The sequence below is a fragment of the Cetorhinus maximus genome, chromosome 14, assembly GCF_964194155.1.
Source record: "Cetorhinus maximus chromosome 14, sCetMax3.hap1.1, whole genome shotgun sequence".
Taxonomy (NCBI): Eukaryota; Metazoa; Chordata; class Chondrichthyes; order Lamniformes; family Cetorhinidae; genus Cetorhinus; species Cetorhinus maximus.
The window spans coordinates 108099003-108120924 of NC_135892.1; the positions used below are offsets into that span (position 1 = coordinate 108099003).

The 21922-nt window shown below is 41.0% G+C and overlaps 1 protein-coding gene across 1 annotated transcript in view; it reads right to left on the minus strand.

Moving 5' to 3' along the window:
- The window catches only part of nrbp1 (nuclear receptor binding protein 1), an 89277-nt gene that overhangs the window by 9269 nt on the left and 58086 nt on the right, over nt 1-21922 (minus strand). Inside the window, exons 10-14 of the mRNA XM_078557447.1 lie at nt 6930-7062; nt 4294-4396; nt 1631-1681; nt 1303-1438; nt 603-656 (exon numbers count right to left, since the gene is read on the minus strand). Coding sequence (XP_078413573.1) covers nt 603-656; nt 1303-1438; nt 1631-1681; nt 4294-4396; nt 6930-7062 — 477 coding nt within the window. The remainder of the gene's footprint in view (nt 1-602; nt 657-1302; nt 1439-1630; nt 1682-4293; nt 4397-6929; nt 7063-21922) is intronic.

The window sequence follows — 21922 nt, forward strand, 5'->3', positions numbered from 1 at the left end:
AGGTCAGCTTAGAGGTTCTCCAACAAGCAGCCTGTCAACACTACCTATTGATGCTCATTTTGATAGTATCATACCTCAGAAAGAATCAGTATTGCCAGGAAAGTAAGTTCAAAGAAAACAAATTTAATGATAAATGCTAGACAAACAGCACGATAGAGAACAAACATCAAAAACTTCCTATTCCTGACTGCCTGAGATTTTAAAGAGAAAAAAAATCACCAAATGAATATTAATTTGCAAGGTTATCTCTACTCAAAAAGTATTCAACAGAAGTATCAAAGAGACAATAATATAGAACAAAAATTTTCCCTTTTGCAGGTTTTCTAAATGGCAACATAAACAAATACCTTACTTAACTGATCTGTGTCAGATAACATATACATACTTGCAGTAGTATCTCGATTTTTATGCAGGTTGACTGAGTCATGCTTTCAAACTAAAGTTTTGTGACTATGCTCTACTCTGTGACAAATATCCACTCGTTCAACACAATCATCTGCCTTCACACAGCTTGAATATAGGGATAACAGCCTAGCTATGGAGGAACAAATACACAGAAACTATCAGCTCAGTATTGCTTTAATAGAAGGGAAGGAACTTACGTGATGCTTGGCTCCTTCATCAACTGGCTCAATATTGCAGTGCATCTGAACGACCTACGAAAATACAAAAGAATAAAAAATAATGAGCTGGTCAGTTCTTGCATCACTTCCACCATACTAAGTGGATATTTCAGTTAAACTAAATTTTACTTCTAGGTTATTTTAAATCCACAAAGGAAGAAGAAATGTTGGCTCACTAGGCCTGCAAAGTTCTAACCCATTTCTATTCCTGCGACTGAACATCTCACCAAACATAAAAGAAGCTTGTAGGAGGCCAAGTCACTGAGATTTTTGAAGAACAAGAGTTTAAATGGATGGGGCTTTGGTAGTCTGCATCGCCAGTGTGCTGTAATCACAGTACTTACTAACCATAAAATGCAATGTGGCACTTCACCAAGATTACTTTGGACATGTACTCCTCAATAGTGGAAGTTGCACGAGAGCCCCAACAATACTACCATTCTAAATGGATTTGTACTGTTATTTCATTGGTGTTGGTTTAATATCCTGGAATTCCCCACCTAACACTACCATGGGAGAACTATCATTACAGGGGCTACAGTGGTTCTAGAAGGTCTATTGTCACTTCTCAGGGCCACAAGAGCAGTTTTGCCAGCATCACATACCTCACAAACAGAAAGTTTCTGAGATGACTGGCTTAGCAGAAAAATAATCTTGCCAAAGTGTGAAACTTTGTTACCTTCCTGGTCTCCAGCTCTGCAGGTTCTGGTGTTGGGGTTTTCACAGATGGTGGGATAATAGGCGATGTCACAGTCTCCTGTTGCGGTTGCTGAGGCATTGGCATTCCAAACGCAGTCAAAGGATAAATACCATTCCTTCAGGTTAAAGTTAAGATCAAAGGTCACTGGCATAGCACAGTTCTTATAGAAAACAAATAATTAACTTTCAGGTAAGCAACTGCTAGGTCATGTTGCTTTATACATTCTCAAAAAAAAACAAAGTTTAATCTAATCCACATAATAAGCAATGAGGGAAGATGTTTAACAGCCCTGCTGTGGAGTTCTTACCTCACATCCTCTAAAAATTTATCCAACTCCAGTGCAGGAAACTGGGAGAATCTGGAAGGAACAAATGAATTTCTTTAAAAAAAAGCAACATATCATCACAGCTTTTTTCCTTTTATTCATTCATGGGATGTGGGTGCCACTGGCTAGGCCAGCATTTATTGGCCATCCCTAATTGCCCTCAAGGTGGTGGTGGCACGCTCCTTTCTTGAACCACTGCAATCCATGTGTCTTGGAACACCCAGTGTGCTGTTAGGAAGGGAATTCCAGGATTTTGACCCAGCAACAATGAAGGAGTGGCGATATAGCTCCAAGTCAGGATGGTGTGTGAATTGGAGGTAAGCTTGCAGGCGAGAGGAGCTTGGTGATCCCATGCAGCTGCTGCCCTTGTCCTTCTAGGTTTTAGAGGTCAAACATTTGGAAGATACTGTCAAAGGAGCCTCAGGGAGTTGCTGCAGTGCATCTTGTAAATGGTACACACTGCTCCCACTGTGCGTTGGTGATGGAGGGAGTGGATGTGGCACCAATCAAGCGGGCTACTTTGCCCTGGAGGTGTCAAGCTTCTTGTGTTGTTGGAGCTGTGTTCATCCAGCTAAGTGGAGAGTATTCCATCCCACTCCTGACTTGTGCCTTGTAGATGGTGGACAGGCTTTGGGGAGTCAGGAGGAGAGTACTCTTCACACAATTCCCAGCCTCTGACCTGCTCTTGTAGCCACATTTTTCTGGCTGGTCCAGTTTGGTTTTTTGTCAATGGTAATCCCCAGGATGTTGATAGTGGGGGATTCAGTGTTGGTAATGCCATTGAATGTCATGGGGAGATGGTTTGATTCTCTCTTGTTGGAGGTAATCATTGTGTGGCACTTAAGTGGCAAGTAACATTCACACCATACATCAGCCCAAGCCTGAATATTGCCCAGGTCTTGCAGCATATAGATACTGACTGCTTCAGTATCTGAGTCGTTGCGAACAGTGCTGAGCATTGTGCAATCATCAGCAAACATACCCACTTCTGACCTTATGATGGAGGGAAGGTCACTGATGAAGCAGCTGAAGATGGTTGATCTTGGGACACTACCCTGAGGAATTCTGCAGGGATGTCCTCTAACTGAGATGATTGACCTCCAACAACCACGACCATCTTGCTTTGTGCTAGCTCTGACTCCAAACAGTGGAGAGTTTCCCCCCAATTCCCATTGATTTCAGTTTTGCTAGGGCTCCCTGATGCCACACACAGTCAGCTGCTTCATCAATGACCTTCCCTCCATCATAAGGTCAGAAGTGTGAATGTTTGCACAATGTTCAGCAGCATTCTGGATTTCTCAGATACTGAAGCAGTCAGTGTCTATATGCAGCAAGACCTGGACAATAATCAGGCTTGGGCTGCTAAGTGGCAAGTAACATTTACTGCCTTGATGTCAAGGGCAGTCACTCTCACCTCACCTCTGGAGTTTAGCTCTTTTGTCCATGTTTGGACCAAGGCTGTAATGAGGTCAGAAGCTGAGCGGCCCTGGCAGAACCCAAACTGAGCGTCAGTGAGCATGTTATTGCTGAGTAAGTACCGCTTGATAACACTGTCAACAAGCCCTTCTACCACTTTGCTGATGATCGAGAGTAGCTGATGGGATGGTAATTGGCTTGGTTGCCCTGATTTTTGTGGACAGAACATACTTGTGCAATTTGCATTGTCAGGTAGATGCCAGTGTTGTAGCTGTACTGGAATGGCTTGGCCACGGGCACAGCTAGTTCTGGAGCACAAGTCTTCAGTACTTTTGCCGGAATATTGTCAGGGCCTGTAGTTTGATATACTATTGGAAATAAATTAGAAAATAGATTTCCTTCCAATATGGTTAGCTACAAATTAACTGTATTAGGTATCAGACAACTAATAGTTTACGTCAGCAAACTGCCTCAATTTTATAAGGCAGGTAATCCGATTTTGAGGGGCCAAAGTAAATGGATATCAATCTGTAGACTTCCACTACCATTGGATGACTATAACTGTGTGGCAATTTAGTGTAGCAATGGCGCAGGTTTGTCAAAAACAAGCAAATTTGGCCAGGGGAAGAAAACTGAAATATTTCCTCTTGGATGCAGTGGATCAAATTGTTCAAATTATTGTCTGAATTGTAGCCAGTGTTTCCAAAAGCTCAAACATTGAGCAGCAACCCGCTGTGATGAGGCTGCTATAGATTTATCATCAGGTCATTAAGGAACTCTAGAGTGACCCTTTGATACCAGAAGACAAATTCTCTCTCTGCTATACTCAGAAAACACATGATCCACTTGGTGAAACAGTGATATTTCTTGGCATACTTTTGACTTGAATTGAAATTTTAATGATTTTTTGTGTCTATTAAAGTGAAGCATGGGCTGGAACATGGCATGTAATTTTAGAGTAGCTGCAATGCGATCCCCAAAATGAGATTTACTTTCTCTTTGGGTAGCTGACATTCATCTTCCAGATGTTTAGGTGTGCAGCTCTGTTGAAGGTTGTGGGCCCAACTTTATTCTTCTGCTGCAGGCCCAAAGTGCAGGCAAGATAAATGGTGGACGCAAACACGACAGGATAAATATAAATCTCCATTCTGACTGCATATGGAAAACATGTGCCTTAGATCTTGTCAAAAGGGGATTAGCCAATGAGGTGCCAGCTATTCTTACAATACCTGATCTGTACTCCCTCTGCATCATGATGGAAAATCTCTGCTAGAACTGCATTCATGTCCATGCTTTTTGTTATTTCTTCCAAAGCATTTTCAGGAATCATGTCTGTAAAAGAAGACGGAATTACATTTTGCCCAGCCTGTCAGAGGCTATCTTCTACAATTACTGAAGAAACAATTCCCATGTTGAATTTAAAAATACACCCTGCCTTCATTCCAATATGATTTTGACAAAAAAATGAATTCAGGCAAGTGGTCAGCTCTTCAATTTTTAAAAAGTAAACAAAGCATTGGGTAGGTAATTTCATAAACTCAAGAATCTGACATGTTTTTGAATCAAATAAATAAATCCAGTGGTTAAAAATCCCAATCTGAGAAACCCAGAAGACCTTGAGAGGTAGAAAAAAAGCTTTACAATACAAGTTTTTATTTAACAAAAACACATTCAGAACTTATATTCTTCAGTTTCTGGACCTATATTGTCAATTAATAAGGTTAATCACTATACAGATTTTAAAAATCCGTTCCTTCATGGGATGTGGGTGTCACTGACTAGGCCAGCATTTACTGCCCATCCTTAAATGTCCTTGAGAAGGTTGTGGCGATTTGCCTTCTTGAACCGCTGCAGTCCATGTGGCGTAGGTGCACCCACAGTATTGTGAGGATGGGAGTTCCGGGATTTTGACCCAGCAACACAGTGAAGAAATGGCAATACATTTCCAAATCAGGATGGTGTCTGGCTTGGAAGGAACTTGCAGGTGGTGATGCTCCCATGCATCTGCTGCCCTTGTCCTACTAGGTGGTAGAGGTCGCTGGCTTGGAAGATGCGGTCAAAGGAGCTTTGGTGAGTTACTGCAGCGCATCTTGTAGATGGTACACACCTCTGCTACTACATTGATGGTGGAAGGAGTCAATGTTTAAAGTAGTAGATGCATGCCAATCAAGTGGGCTGCTTTGTCCTGGATGGTGTCAAGCTTCCTGAGTGCTGTTGGAGCTGTCTGTGAGACAGCCATTATGTATTCAAATTGCTTTTCAGCAAGCTTTAATTGTTTAACTTTTTAATGTGTACTTGATATGTATTAGTGACAATCTTCCTTCACAATGAGAGTATTCATAAATACAAACTTGAAACAAAAGAGACTGCAGGAAAAGGTACCCTGTGATTCACAATGTTCTGTTGGTTTACAAGGGTAGAAAACAGTCTCACTTCAAAGTAACACCTGCCTGGACTATTATATATACTAGCAGAGACCCACAAAACATTTGCAGTCAAATTAATATCTTTACTGCAACAGTACTTTTTTAAAATACAGGATTTCTAGTTATTCTTTCACCAAAGACTTTAATAGAATTAAAACTGCTCACTCTGAAATAAGCCTCAAAGTTATCCATGTGTAAAAACAGACCTCGGAATACAAGTACAAATTTTGTCAAGCGTCTGGCCTTGAGATTTATTCATAGTCTAGAATATGAAAGTCTTGGGAACTGTTTTCTCCTGAGTTGAAAAGGCAGGTTTATATCTGATGGGCTCAACATTATTTGAGGAAAAACACTTTTTCCTTGTAATCTGCATGTTATAATTTTAGCATCTATCATGAAGAAACCAGCTTCCTAACTATCAATCTTGTTCCATAACAAAGTTGTTATTTAAGATTCAAGTTTCATAACAACATTATAGCTGCTCTTTCCTTGAGACCTAAGTTTGTGCGGTAGCATACCCATTGGAGTTAGTGCAAAAATTCCCGAGGGTACAGATTGTCATCTTTGTCTATAGAGTCAACAGTGATGTATTCTTTTAATTCACCTGACAGCTTTTCTAAAACTTGTCATTCAAATCTAGTGAACTTTTATTTTTAGCACAAAAAATAACTTTTGAATAAGTTGCATCAAATAATTGCTCCTGCCATTTTACTACACTTTACCAATTTCAGCATTTCATCCACACGTCTTTCAGGCCATCCCTTCCCTCCCATGGCATCTCAATACCATCCTACTCGTTCCAAACCTCCTATGCCACCCCCCATCCTTCTATCCTTCTCATCAATCCCATCCCTCACAGAAATAATCTCTCCAGCCATAGCAACTTTGCTGTTGTGCTCCCCTTACCTTCCACCAAGCCACCACCCACCCACTGCCACCACCAACTGTTGGCAGCCACATGTGTATCACGTGCTCCAATCCTCCAAGCCAGTCAGGCATCAAAAAAATCCACAAAAAGATGTGGCCTTTAAAACGGCCAAGTAAAACCATCCACTCGGACAAAAACTATTATAAATATTGAAAAGTTAATCCTGTGGGACTCGTTCAAATTCCAATTGCGATGATCAGTGATGGCCAAAAGAATTTTTGTTATATATGCTGATTAACTGGTTTCTGCAAGTTACTACGTAATTAAATCCCCCTTCTTCCCTTCAGGAGGTAGCAGAGAAGCTCGACTGCGAATGGAAAAATCGTCTACAAATCACTTGTAAATGAAGTTACTCAAAAAGTTACATTCCATCCAACTGGGGATGGAAATTAACATTTCACAGCAAGTTTCCACCACATTCCAATACAATTCACACCCCTGGACCTCAGTATTCATTGGAGCTCCAAACAGTGCAAAGCTAATGACTTGAGCTTTCACAACAAGTACTTACGAGGATGACTGACGATACAATGTGCTGCTAACAACTTTAGTGAAGGTACTTCAAACAGAGCTGGGTGAAAGAGAAGCTCTCGTGCAGTGGGTCGCTTGACAGGATCAACCTCCAAACATTTCTGAATAAATTCCTGTCATGAAAATGGAAAAGGAAAAATACACTTAAAGCATCCACTTTTATTTATCACCTCAGATTAGTTTACTATCAGCGGGAGCATACTGTAACCATGAATGTTCCTATTCAGTAAACATCAAGTCTGAACTTTGAGGCACTTATTTAGGACAAAATGAGTATACATTTGGCTTCTTAAAATGACTACACTCTGATCATCTTAACTGTTTTATTTTTTCACCTCTGAAGCCACATTTTTTCTTTTAATGGTTAAACTCAAGTATGATGTGTTAGTTTCTGCCTCAAACCCTTGGAGTGATTGAGCAACAATTGAATTAATTTTCTAATATGAGCTTGTGTGTCATGATAGATGTTTGTGTCCCAGCCTGCTTCCAGTACAATACTCAAATTTACAGCACAAAAGGATTTGAAAGATTAATCAAAACTAACCCCACTGCCATGCTCTTGCCATAGCAGTCATCGTTCCCAGCAAATATGCATTCAGCTTTCTCTTAAAAGATGCAATTTCTTCTACCTCTTCACCCTATATTGCAAAGAATTCCGTAACTTTGGATAAAAAAATTCTCCTAACCACTCTTCCTCACTCACTGCTTAAAAATCAAAGATGCCCTGCTACTGACTTCTTAATCAGAGGAAAACAACCTTTGTCTATTCTCTTCATCAAAACTCTGCATAATTTTCAAAGTCCCAGTGAATGTAGGCAAGAGTTTAAAAATCAGTTACTTCACAGCAACAGAATATTTGTGGATAATCCTTTTATATACACATCAGGTTTTGGTGAATGTTAGTTGTTCATGGAGGCCTTGCACTCTTTCCCTGTAAACTATCCCAATACCAATTAAAGACCCACTGATCACAACTCTCCATGATACAGAGAAGCATCAAAGTAGAGGGTGACTCTTCAGCTGGTTTGAGGTAAATATAAGAACCACTTACCAGTGTCTGCTAAAGTTTTGTTACAGAGCTGCCACATGCTGTAATCAAACATACTCTGGGCCAAGAAGGAGATACATTTCAACAAGGGCGCAAGCTACCAAACCTTGAAACACTCGTGAGAGTCAGAGAAAATAGAAAGGTCGTGTCCTCAACTAGCATCCGATAATTTGCAGCCAGTTAAAGCCCCGAGGTGCCTTACCTGCACCAGAAACAGAGCAAATACTCGCTTGGTAGTACAGAACTTTAGTAGAGCTGAAGGAGACATGCTGTGGAGGCTTTTTGTCTTGCATTCATCAGGACAGACGCAAGAATGTCAAATTTCAAAGGGAACAATTTATACTGCATGGTAAAAGGGAGTGCTGATTGGTGACAAGTTGGCTCTGATTGGTCAAGACATTGCAGTGGTGAATGTACCAGGGAGCTATTGCCCCCATGCTTTTGTTTATTCAAAGAAAGTGCAATGTCTGGACACATTCGTTTTGCTTGCAGAGGACAGGATCCTACACATGAATATGTGTAGGTTCTCGCAAGTGTAAGTGACCTACATTGTGAGCCCGACTGATAATCTTAAATTGGTTGTTAGTGTAATTCTTGGCACACTCGGGATTGTCAGCAAATGCTGCCCAATCACAGAATCACATCTAACGTCAGAAATTACGGTCCAGATCTTCCAGTCTCCAGATCAGAGAATTGGGAATTGCCCAGGAAGTTTGAATTTCTGATGGGCAATTTCTCTGCTCCCAGGGGCCCTCTGACAATGTCTCCAACTTTGAGTCAGAGCTGGAGGCTTTGGACAGTTCCGACTTACTTGAATCATTAACCAAGAAATGTTTGGCAGAAAAGTTCTAGTCTAGCTCCTGGGTAACTATACAACTGACTACTGCGTATCCTCCACCACCCCACCCCACCACCCCAATCCGATCTGGCCTCACCACCTGACCCAGCTTCCACCCTACCCCCTTACACACATACACATTCACCCATTAACTTACCCACTCAATCACTAACACAGAGAAGTTTTCGAATATTTAAATTCTTACGCACCAGAATGCGGCAACTAGTTGAGTAAAAAAGGGGCGTGGCTTCTACACAAATTCTCTCCGTTGCGCCTGAGGTTTCCCCTGCTGAGTGTGTTCTGCAGGATATTCCAGTGGAAGATTGGTCAGAAGAATTGGAGGAAGGTAAATGGGTAGGTTTTTTTGTCTAGCCAGGGTCAGATATAGGGGTGTCAACCCAGATCAGAAGATTTGGGCCCACGTTCTGAGTTATGTAAGCCTGAGTTGGTTGAGTACGGTGTTAGGAAATAGAGATAGTTTAAGTAGTTATATTGGTATTTGTGGGTGTTAGGAATGAATTTTAGCTTTAAAGTTTAAGTTTGATTTGTATTTCTGTATCTGTGTGTTATGAAAGGTCAAATGGAGTTTTAGTTTCACTTTGTAAAGGTGCTTGTATTTCTAGTGAGGGGTTTTACAACTCCTGAAGGGAAAAACAAACAAACAAGGGTAGAAGAATTGGACTGTTGCCTAGCAACGGCGGGCGAGAGAGGCAGGTCTCTCCCACAGACACAAAGAAGAAAGACAGCAGTTTGATTTGGAAGCTGTTGGAGTTCAGCAGATTTGGAAGATAGCTGCCAAACAGAAGCAAGCCAGTTCCAAGCTAAAGAAAAACCCCAAAAATTAGGGCAGTGGAAGAGGGGAAAGTCCAAAGAGGACCTTCTAGTCAAAGGAAGGACAGGAACCTGGGAAAGGGTCTGTTAAGTGAAGTTAAGAGTGAGGGACAGTGAAGGGCTCCAAGCTTCAAGTTTAAAGCTTCAAGCTGCAGAAAGCAGATTAAAGCGAGAACAGCTTGCAAGAGGCCAGGTCCAAAGAGACAACTGAAGGTCTGTAACTCTTTGCTATGGGCATGTGAAGCAGTGGTACTGTTGACGGCTGAATCGGTGAGAGTGCGCGCATGGAAGACAGCTTGAATGCATGTGATGACCCAGGGGAGAGGAACATTTCAGACCACATTTAGAATGAGAGCAATTTTGGGCCCCGTATCTCAGGAAGGATGCGCTGGCCCTTGAGAGGGTCGAGAGGAGGTTCACGAGAATGATCCCAGGAATAAAAGGCTTAACATATGAGGAACGTTTGAGGACTCTGGGTCTATACTCGATGGAGTTTAGAAGGATGAGGGGGGGATCTGATTGAAATTTACAGAATACTGAAAGGCCTGGATAGAGTGGATGTGGGGAAGATGTTTCCATTAGTAGGAGAGACTAGGACCCGAGGGCACAGCCTCAGAGTAAAGGGAAGACCTTTTAGAACAGAGATGAGGAGAAACTTCTTTAGCCAGAGAGTGGTGAATCTATGGAATTCATTGCCACAGAAGGCTGTGGAGGCCAGGTCATTGAGTGTATTTAAGACCGAGATAGATAGGTTCTTGATTGGTAAGGGGATCAAAGGTTACGGGGAGAAGGTGGGAGAATGGGGTTGAGAAACTTATCAGCCATGATTGAATGGCGGAGCAGACTCAATGGGCCGAATGGCCTAATTTCTTCTCCTATATCTTATCGTCTTATAACATCAGAAGGAGAGTTCAAAGCTCTGCAGGTGAACCCTTGCAGAAGGTGCCTGAGAGAAAGCATCGGTTTGTGAGAAGATTCCAAAAGCGAGGTCTTGGAAAGTGGCAACTGGAAACCATCGTGTGAAAGACGGAGCTCAATGAGGCTGGTTGGCTCACGGTGTGACAAGTGTCTGGGGGGAGTTGAGGAGAGATCCATAGCATCTGGTTGAGGTGGCATCTGTCATCTGGTTTCAGAGTGTGGTGTGTCTGACCACAGGGTGCCATAGATTAACATGAATTATGTACTTACTGTGGACATTAGAGTATCAGATAGCTTTTGTAACTTGTGTTATCCTTACAAATCTGTACATATCTGTAAAGGTATAGTTGTGGGTGAAGGAGTATTGTAATATCGTTCATCTTTTCTTGTTGAAAAAGTGTTTTATTCTTTTGTTATAAGTCCATCAGCTGAATCCTGTAACTGTTCAGTAGCCACTCTCCACATATTTGAACAAAGTTAGGATCTATCAAGCTGGGTTCCACTCTGGGATCAGGCTTGTCCAGAGGTAACCTTAGCTGGGGATCATTACAACGGTTAGTACTCGGCTTATTGCAAACAGCTGAAGGGACGTGTTGTTTGATATGATCTGCCGGTTGTTGGGGCATAAGTACCTGGCTTCAAATTTATTGTTCCTATGTCCCACATCAAATGGAAGAGGTATTTACAGAGTTTGATCTCCTCTAATCTCAGCCATCCCACCACAAACCCCAGTGTCCAATGAAACACCGAGTCCTTGAAAGCACAACTAGCTGATTTAGCACATGCATTTTGCGGATACCCAACAACTTGTCCAATTTTCACATGCAGCGTGAATGTCTAGTGCCGTTGTGAGACCTGAAGGTCAACCCAAACATACATATTTGCAAGCCAGCCAAAGGGACTGGAGTAGTCATCCTAAACAAGCAAACTATATAGACAAAATGCATACCATTCTTAATGGTGGATCCAAATTCATATCCACTGGACCTACTACTAAGCATAACCATACAGCCCTGCTCGAAAACAAGTTACAAAGACATTTACTAGACTTGGATAAGAGTAACGAGTTGCCTTGTGGAGTGCACAATGGCATTTGTTCCCTTGGTTCACCAAGTGCACGTACGTATGGGCTGCCAGGACACATAAAAGGGATGTCTCATTGCTATCTATCTTATCTATGCCTGATTCTGCACAACATGATTTGAGGAAGTTGCTACAACCAGTTCTGAGCTAGCATTCTACATACACAGTGAAGGATTCCTTCATTTTTGCTATGACTATATGTGACCTGCATATCAACATCAATGTCGTGTCTATGTGATTGTTTGACATTGCAAGCCTATTCGTAAATGTGCCGTTCAAGGAAGCCATATACATTTGCACCACATCACTATATCATGGCAACCTAGATGTGATGCCATGTTCTGAATCTGTATTCATTGAACTTATGAACTTAGCAACTCAGACAGTTGAAATCAGCTTTAATGACACTATGTATGCCCAGGTAGATGGTGATGCCACAGGATCCCCTCTAGGGCAAGCTCTTGCTAACATTTTTGTCAGTGATTTCTGATGGAATGACACCATACCTCCTACCCCCCTGCATATTTCCAATACATAGATATTACGTTTGCTATATTTGATTCCGCAGCTGCATGTAAGAATTTCCTTGCACACCTTAATGGGCTCCATCCCGCACTCAAACTCACCTTTGAAATGGAGCGGTCTAATGAGCACCCTTTCCTCGATGCGCTAGCTGAGAAATCTGCTACTGTCTACCGCAAGCCTATCCTGACTGGTCAATATACGTGTTGGGATTCTGACAGCTCCACGTGCTAGAAGATTGGCTTTATCGGCAATCTCAGATAGGGCCCAAGCCACTTGTTTACCATGCAAGCTTAACACCAAAATATGGTGCATCAAAGCTATCCTGTGTGATAATTGCTACCCTGGTCAGGTCATCGCTTGCTGTGTATTGTGCATACCCATGAATGGCCCAAAGACCACCACCTTTGGACCTGAAAAGTGCCCAGTCTACTTCAAATTGCCCTGGAAGGATAAAGTATCTCAAAAATTTGAGCAACAGGTGAAGCTAGCTGTTTCACGCTGCTACTATGCAGAGGTGTTTTCCACCAACAAAATGCTGCCATCAAGCCAAAAAGACGTTCTGCTTACCACCCAAATGATAATATGGTATATGAATTTCAGTGCCAGTGCAATGACAGTTGCCATACGTGCCAACAACTAGCCATTCGTATCAAACAGTCCATCCATTTGACTGTTCACAAAAGGCAGTGTACTGACTGTACTCAGTCAACCCATGCTTGTAAACTCAGAACAATGTCTAATGTTGGATGTGCTTCTGTGATTGGGCAGCACGTAGTGAACAATCCCAAGTGTGCCAAGAATTCCACTAACAACCAATTTACAATCATCAGTTGGGCTTGCAATGTAGCTCACTTACGCTTGCTAGAAGGTGCATAAATTCAAATGCAAGGACCTGTCCTCTGTAGGCAAAGGAACATGATCAGGCGTTGCACCTTTTGTGAATAAATAAGAGCATGTGGGGGGGGAAGGAGGGAATAGCTCCTTGGTACTTTCACGTTGGCAAAGTCTCAATCAATCAGAGCTGGCTTGAGAACCAATCAGCACCCCTTTTCTCACGCAGTATAAATGCCCCTCCCTTTGCAATCTGACAGTCTTGCAACTGTCCTAATAAGTGTAAGACAAAAAGCTTTGATAGCATGTCTCTTTTTTTCAAGCAATACTCAAGAATCAGAGCACTTCAGCGGCGCTTGCTTGTGAGGGGTTAAATAACAAAATTCCATTCTAAACTGTTTAATAAAGGTTCACAACTCGTGGTATTCAAGAAGGAAACACAACAATGGAGAGACAATTAAAAACTGTGGAAAATAAGTCATGAAAGAGCAATTCAATGAACCAAATCCATCTTTCAGTAGCATATTTACTAATGCTTTCAACAGGTAAAGAAAGCAAAGCAGCCTAAAAATGATCAGGTGATGAACATTTATAAATCTACCATTGTTTTAAAACTAAATAAATTCAAGCTTACTATTCAATGGCTTGTTCTTGGTTGGTTCAGACTTTTAGTGTCAGTCAGCTCCTGAACACTTAAGTAGACAAGCTATTGCATCTTAGCCATACAATGCAAGTCTGCATTTCAGACCTGTACATTTGTCTCCATCAGGGTAAACATTTAATCAGGGTCCTATCTTGCTGTGCAACTTAGTATATTTTTTCCTCCAGCTGCAAGGTTTTACACAACAGAATCTCTGTGCACACATCACCCATCAATTTTGCGCTGAAGCTGCATACTTCAGTCGAGTCAAAGGATATGTAGATCTACAATTTCAAATTGTCCAACCCCAAAATAACATCTAACAATTAACATTAATAAGTTGCAGTTACATAAATTCCAATACGATTACAAATGACCTGCTGACCCAAGATGAACAGTGATTAGCATTATTTGCAAGGCTGATTCTCACTGGGGCCTATTAAAATTTCTAACAGTCTAGGCCAGTGAAGTTTTCAAAGTATGCTATGCCACCACCATAATTACCACCCCCAATACTTTATACCTTCAATCATTACTGAGGCACTTTTCCTAACTACCCACCCCCCCAAACACTGCCAACTAGTCTCTCCCATTCCATCTCCACCTCTCTTGGCCTTGCTCCAATATTTCCCCATCTCTAACCTCACTTGACCTGACAACAGCATTTTGTGTACTATTCCACAAATTGACTAACATTAAAAAGAAATTAAGGTAAGAATCACAGTAAAGTGTGCAGTCGCTTTATATTATAATCTGTTAATGCTCATTTTCACTATAATTTACCAAATTGAGATTTAAATTGAGGTCTATCTGACTTCCTTTGCAACTGCAACACCCTGAACCAGTACCAGGCAACCGGTGTTGACTGGGTTGGAGTTGAAATTACAATGAGTGTAACAGGCATTTTTTTTGAAGAATGGGTTTTTATGGTAGAATTTTTAATAGCAAGGGCACCTCAAAAACCACCTGAACGGGAAGAAACTCCAGCCTATTTCCATATTTGAAAATGAGAAGAGTTTTCCAATAATAAATTGCAAACCAGTATTTTAAAACATTCCCCCTGTTGATAAAATAGCATGTTGCTTACACAAAGAAACCTACAAAGCCCAAACTTTTGCATATTGAAATACAGTAAGTTACATGTACAGATTAATAAACTAGCAAACTTCAGGTCAGATGTACATTCTCATCCTCAGGTTTAAACTCAGTCCTTTCTGTATTTTCCAAGTATTTGGTTGGGATGGACAGTAGTTTTATGCTGAAGCAAGTAAAAGGGGGGTACCAATGTACAGCGTCTACAGGATTCTCCTTAAAGTGATCCTCGAGGCTGTAATGGTGCACTCCTGAAATTTACAGTGTAAAGAAAACTAAAATCCAAATGTAATTCAAGTTGTATCTGATTTGTAGAACTTTGAGTATAAAGGAATGACGAGTCCTATTGCTTCTACGTAGTAAAATGTCCGAAAGTACTGCACTGGAGTGTTACCAACCAAAATTCGACAACAAGTCACAATTTATTTGGGCAATGACAAAAAGTCTGATTAAAAAGAGATATATATAAAAAAAGAACTTGCACTTATAAAGCACCTTTCATGACCTTAGGGCCTCTCAAAGTGCCGTCACGGCTGTAATGCAGGAAATGCAGTAGCCAATTTGCTCCTACAAACAACAATGTGATAATGACCAGATCATTTTTTCTGATGCTGATTGAGGGATGAATATAGGCTAGGACATCAGGGTTAAACCTCTGCCCTTCAAAATAGTGCTATAGGACCTTGAAGGAGCAGATACGGTTTTGATTAAGCATTTCATTTGAAAGACAGCAGCTCTAACACAGCAGCATTCCCTCAGAAATGCACTGAAGTGTTCACCTTGATTTTTTTTTGGGTCAAGTCCTTTAATGGGACAGGAACCCCCAACATTCTAACTCAGAAGTGAGCATTCTACCAACTGAGTCACGGCTGACAACTATTTAAGGATTTAAGGAACATTTGAAAAGGAGAGGCATGTAGGTGGATAGTTTAAGGAGGGAATTCCAGAGCTTAGTGTCTTGGAAGCTGAAGGCATGACTACCGTTGGAGGAGCAATTGAAAATCAGGAATATTCAAAAGACCAGATCTGGAGGAGCAGAGATTTTAGAGTTGTAGGGTTGGAAGAGACTAGAGGCAGGGAAGGGCAAAGCCATGGAGGGGTTGGAAAACAAGGTTACAATTTTAAAAATTGAGGCATTGCTTACCAAGAGCCAATGTAGACCAGTGAGTACAGGGGTGAACAGGACTTTGTGCGAGTTAGGACACAAGAAGAGTTTTGGATGATCAAGCTGACAAGATGGTAGGCTGGCCAGTTGTGCACTGGAATAGTCCAATTTAGATATAAAGACACAAGGGTTTTGGCAGCAACTGAGATGGAGTAGTGGGGGACATGTGGTTGGAAGTTCATCTTGGGTTCAAATATAACAACCAAGGTTGCAAATAGTCTAGCTCAGCCTCAGCCATGGAGAGGCTATGAAGATGAGTTTCTGACAGGGACCAAAGACAACAGGCTGAATAACACTGGGGAGGCAGGGGGGGCTGCCTCCCCACCACCACCCCCCCACCCCAAAATGTGTGTGGAGCTGGCATGCTCCACGGCGATCCATAGCCATAAAGTGCTGCAAGGTGGAGTAACGAGGGCTGAATGGAACTTTCACCCCTCATTGGGAAGTCCCACCCTCTGGAGCTGCTGGCCAATTGGATTGGCCAATCAGATGCTCTATCAATCCCAGCAGCTCCAGAAAGGGGTCTTTGGCCGCTGCCGGGATGGCAGAAGACCACCACCACCAAGGCCCATTGATCCCAGGAGCGGGTAAGTCCAGGGTCTTGGCCCAGGAGGATTTGGTCTGTGTTATGATCCCAGCTGATGTTAATACTGGACAAGTCAGATCCCAGAGTGAAACCTGGCTTGGTAGCTCCTAACATTTTTTTTTAAGAAACTGTGGAGGTCAGTTACTGAACACATTCACAAGAGTCTGCCAGTATATTGTTAACACAAAGAATAAAACATTTATTAAACAAGAGAAAAAATGAACTATATTACACTAGACAAAAAGATTGGAAAGATTTCAATATCAATACCAGAAAATGATTCAAACTCTCACTATTCCTTTTATCACAGCAACCCTTACAGACCCAAAATTCCAGTGAGGATTTACCACTGTCTCAACACCAACGTTTCTTGGTCAAGTTAGTTCAGTTTCAAACAGTTTCCTTCCGGCAGACTTGTGTGCATTCACTAGATGCTTTACTTCAGCTGGTAACTCTCCTTGAGACACCCAAAAACCGCAACCTAAACTCACTATTACTTCAACTTCAGAGCAAACACGAGGTCCATAAACTCAGTTCCCCAGCAGATGTACAGGATTTATGAGAGAGATTAGACCTTCTGTCTGCACTCTGACATACACACACTAACACCTGTCTCCAGCAACAAAATTTCAAGCTTTGGTATTTTAATTTGCTCTAGCTTTCATTGTTTGCTGAGCGATTTTCAAATGTTCTTTGGCCAACTCGCATGCTTTGGCTAATCTTTCCCAGAAATTTGACACATAGATCAAAAGTGTAGTCTCTGAATTTTGGTTTATAAATTTTTCTTTAATTAATTTAAGGGGTCCTCTCACTGCATGCCCATATATCAGTTCACGAGGATTGAAACATGTGGGCTCATTAGGGGCATCTCTAATGGCACAGTAAAAATTGAATTAATTTATCCCAATCATGAGGATGTTCCTGACAATAGGCTCTAATCATAGTTGTTAAAGTTTATGCCACCTTTCTAATGCTCCTTGCGATTGTGGATGATGAGCTGAAGATTTAAATTGTTTTATTCCCAAACTATATTTTAAAAAAATATTTGTGACAAAATTTGAGCCTTGATCGGATTGTTATCTCCTTAGGTAATCTGTATCTCAAAGAATTGAACTAACCTTTCCAATATCATTTTTGCCATAAATTTCCCCAAATGCACTGCCTCAGGAAATCTTGCCTAAATATCCATAATTGTTAAAAGATACGTATTGTCACTTCTGCTTTTAGGTAAAGGTCTTATACAATCTATTAAGACTTTGCTTAACGGTTCTCCAAAAGCCGGTATTATAATTAAAGGTGCAGATTTAATTGATGATTGAGGTTTCCCCACTACCTGACATGTCTCACGCGTCTGGCAGAATTTAGTGATGCCTTCGTGCAATCCTAGCCAATAAAAATATTTCAGTATTTTAGCCTGTGTTTTCCTATTACCTAAATGACCTGCCATTGGAATTTTGTGAGCCACTCGTAAAATTTTGTTACGATATCCAGATGGAACTACCACCTGATGAACTACTACCTATTTCTCATCGGCTGGTCTCCATTTCCTCATTAGCACTTCGTCTTTTAAATAACACTTGATATTGGTTCTGATTCAGTCTCTGAGTAGGCTGTTTGATACAGCTCAACTCAGGATCAGCCTGTTGCATTTCTACTGAAGAAGATGGGATAAACATGTCAAGCCTCATTCTCATTATCTTGCTCATTTTTACCTAAGTTTTCAAAAATAGTGTCAGATAACTTGAGTTCCTACATCATCTCCCTTTTGTCTAGCTTCTTCCTTTTGCTGCCTAATTATATGGGCCTGAGATCCCGTCACAACAGAGTCAGGAAACAATCCAGGATGTTCCTCCTGTAGCATCTCAGTTCCTTTCACTTCCACTGGTTGTTCCAACACCCTCAGTAAGGCTAATATTTTTGAGCCAGCCAGGTCATTCCCCAAGATAAAATCAATTCCTTCTATAGGGATTTAATGCACACCTCCAGCTGCCACCTCTCCACTCACTAAAGAACTCTTTAATTGGTCTCTATATAATTGGACGAGTTTATAATCTCCACATTTACTTCCAGTTAACATTTTTTCCTTCATTAGTCCCTCTGGAAAACAAATTGTATCAGCCAGTATCAGTGACTGACTTGGTCCACTGTCCCTCAATATCTTTATTGGTTTGCCTCCTTGGTTAGAAGAATAAAGCAATACCTCCCCTCTATAAACAAAATCTTTAAACCTTTCCATAATTTGTTTACTTATTTGTTGAAGGAGTAAGGGAACACATCTTCCTTCAAGATAAAACATCCAGAACCTCTTTAGCAGTAATTGAGGAAGAATTTTCTTGACTATCTTGAGCCATATCCTCCTTCCTAGTAAGTTCTGAGGGAACATATTTTAGCTGTACCACTGCTATGATTTTAATACCCATTTCCTTTCCTGGTACAATCTTTTCTGAGGATTCCTTAAGCATTCCTGGTACTGCAATAGTTCTTCAGTTTAATTTCTAGCAATTAGTTTTATTCTGTCCAGTCCTATGACAATAGAAGCATACTATTTTCTTCACATCACTTATAGGTTCTAGCCTATCTTCTTCATTATTTTGGTGTCCATCTTTGCTCCCTAGAGCTAGTAGCTTTGCCATCCCCAGATTTTATATTTCACTAGTTTCCTTGTTGATTCCCATATGGCCATTCCCCCACATGTAACTGTCGGTGTGAGATATCACAGGTGTCAGCCAAAACTGCCGCTTCTCAGATCGTTGATACTTGATGTTCATCTAAATAAGTCTTAATGATTACTGGAATACTATTTTGGAGTTCTTCCAAAATCATGATTTCCTCACGTTCTCAAAAGTTTTCTCCAACTTCACTGATCAAAACCACTGATCCCATAACATTTCTTTTTCTCTTGCAAATTCTACAAGTGTCTGATTAGGATTTTTTCTCACGGTTCTAAACTTTAATCAATAAGCTTCAGGAACAAGCTGATAAGGATTGAGTATTGCCCTTTTAACTGCTTTATTGTCTGCAAACTATTCCTCTGATAGTCTAGTGTACACACTCAGCTGTACCTGACAGGAAGCTTCATAACATTAATGTCCAAGCATCTTTTAGACATGTCAACTTCATAGCTATCTTTTCAAAAGATATATATATATTTCAACTCCATCCTTTGAAAATTTAGGTACTAAACGAAGATTTTTAGTTAAATCAAATCCCTCAGTGGAATCAGGATCATCCTTTGAACTATTGTCTTCTCTTTTTCTTTATACTAAGCTTTTTTCTAACCAAGGCACGTTGTCTGATTTCTTTCTCTCATTGAAACTCAAACTTTCGCATTTCCATTTCTTTTCATTTTTCTTTCGCCTTTGTCCAATTCCAGCCTTTTCATTTCCATTTCTTTTCCCTTTTCGATTTTGAAATTTTTCATTTCCATTTCTTTTGCTCTTTTTCTTTCTCCTTTCTTTATAATTCAACATTTTTCATTTCTCTCTTTTCCCTCCCCATTCAAGTGTTTCCCATCTTTTTCTTTTGTTATCTCAAGCTGCTTCATTTGCAACTGAATTTTTGCTACTTATAGCTGAGATACATCAATTTCAGGTGTCTCCTCTTAATTTTAAATGCTTGGCAATTACTTTGATCATATCATTGTTACAAAATCCTGCTTTTATTTACATCTTCAATTTACCTGCTAACTCTCTCAGTTTAACCTTAGTCAAGGGTTTCGAATAACCTGTTACATCTTCTACTCCGAGAAGTCTTAGCAACAGTCAAAGCTATTTTTCAATTCTAACCCTTGTAATATACTTCACAACAAATCCTGTTCCTATCCCCACTATTTCCACATACTCGTTTCTTTAAAGGATTCACAGATTCCACTGAATTCAAGGATTTTTAATCCCGCAAAAGCCCCACTTTGTTATGATCCCAACTGATGTTAATAATGGACAAGTCAGGTCCCAGAGTGAAACCTGGCTTGGTAGATCCTAACTTTGTGGAGGTCAGTTACTGAACACATCCACAAGAGTCTGCCAGTATACTGTTAACACAAAGAATTAAACTTTTGTTGAAGAAAAATGAAAGATATTGCACCGACAAAAAGGTTGGAAATATTTCAATACAGATACCATAAAATGATTCAAACTCTCACTATTCCTTTTATCCCAGCAACCCTTACAGACACAAAACCATAGTGAAGGTTTATCACTGTCTCAATACCAACAGTTCTTGATTGGGTCAGCTCAGTTTCAAACAGTTTTCTTCCGGTGGACTTCTGAGCATTCACTAGATGCATTTCTTCAGTTGGTACCTCTCCCGGAGACACCCAAAAACTGCTATCTAAACTCACTATTACTTCAACTGCAGAGCAAACACATGAGTTCCCTAAACTCAGTTCCCCAGCAGGATTTCTTATTAGGGATCGGACCTTCTGTCTGCACACTCTGGTATATTCACACTAACTGACCTCTCTTCTGTGTTTCCCTGTCTGTGTCTCTCTCGACCCAATCACTAGGCAACAGCAGTTTTTTTTCTACTATGTTTTATTTTTAACTTCACAAAATGATTAACCCCGTGGTAACCCATCTCTTCACTTCAAGAATTGTAAAACCTCATTAAAAATGCATGTTTATAATCAGGGCCCAGACTTCCCAGCACCCAGCTCACTAAAACCAAGTTTCACCTTTCTTAACATGCAAATACAAAATATAAATTAAACTTAAAGCTATACATTGTTCCTAATAGCAAATTAGGGAGAGGAGTGGGTTTATGGGAGGGAGCTGGCAGGAAGGGGGTAGGGAGTTTCACCTAAGGGGGACCGCCCTGTGATTGGCAAGGGCAGCTCCCGAAGAGCAATCTTCCCTTATTTCCCACCCTTTAAGCATTTTAGTGAAAACACCCCCACTCCAGTCAGCTGCCCATGCCAAACCTTTTGTGGCGTGAGCAGCATATTATCAGAGTCAATTGGCTTCATAACAAGCCAAATTGACCCTTGATTATTCATTTAAATACGGTGGCAGGCTGCCGATTTCAGAGCGCGCCCAACACCTCTTCCACCTCCGGATTATGGGGATGAATTTGGGGTTGGGCAGGGAGGTGGTGAGATGTGTGCCCACCCTATTTTATGTGCCATGCCTCCTGCGGGAAATACACCAGCCAGGGGCACATAGTGGCTTTGGTTTTCCCAATATTTATTCAGAGGAAATTTCTGCTCATCCAGTACTCGATGTCAGACAAGCAGGGAGGCAATTTACAAACATTGGAGAGGTCTAGAGAGGTGCTGGTGAGGTACAACCAGGCATCATCGGCGTATATGTGGAAGTTGATTCTATGTTCTCAGATGATGTCACCAAGGGTGACATGTAGATATCTATACGGAAAATAGAAGGGGGCCAAGGATAGATCTTTTGGGCAACACCAGAGGGAA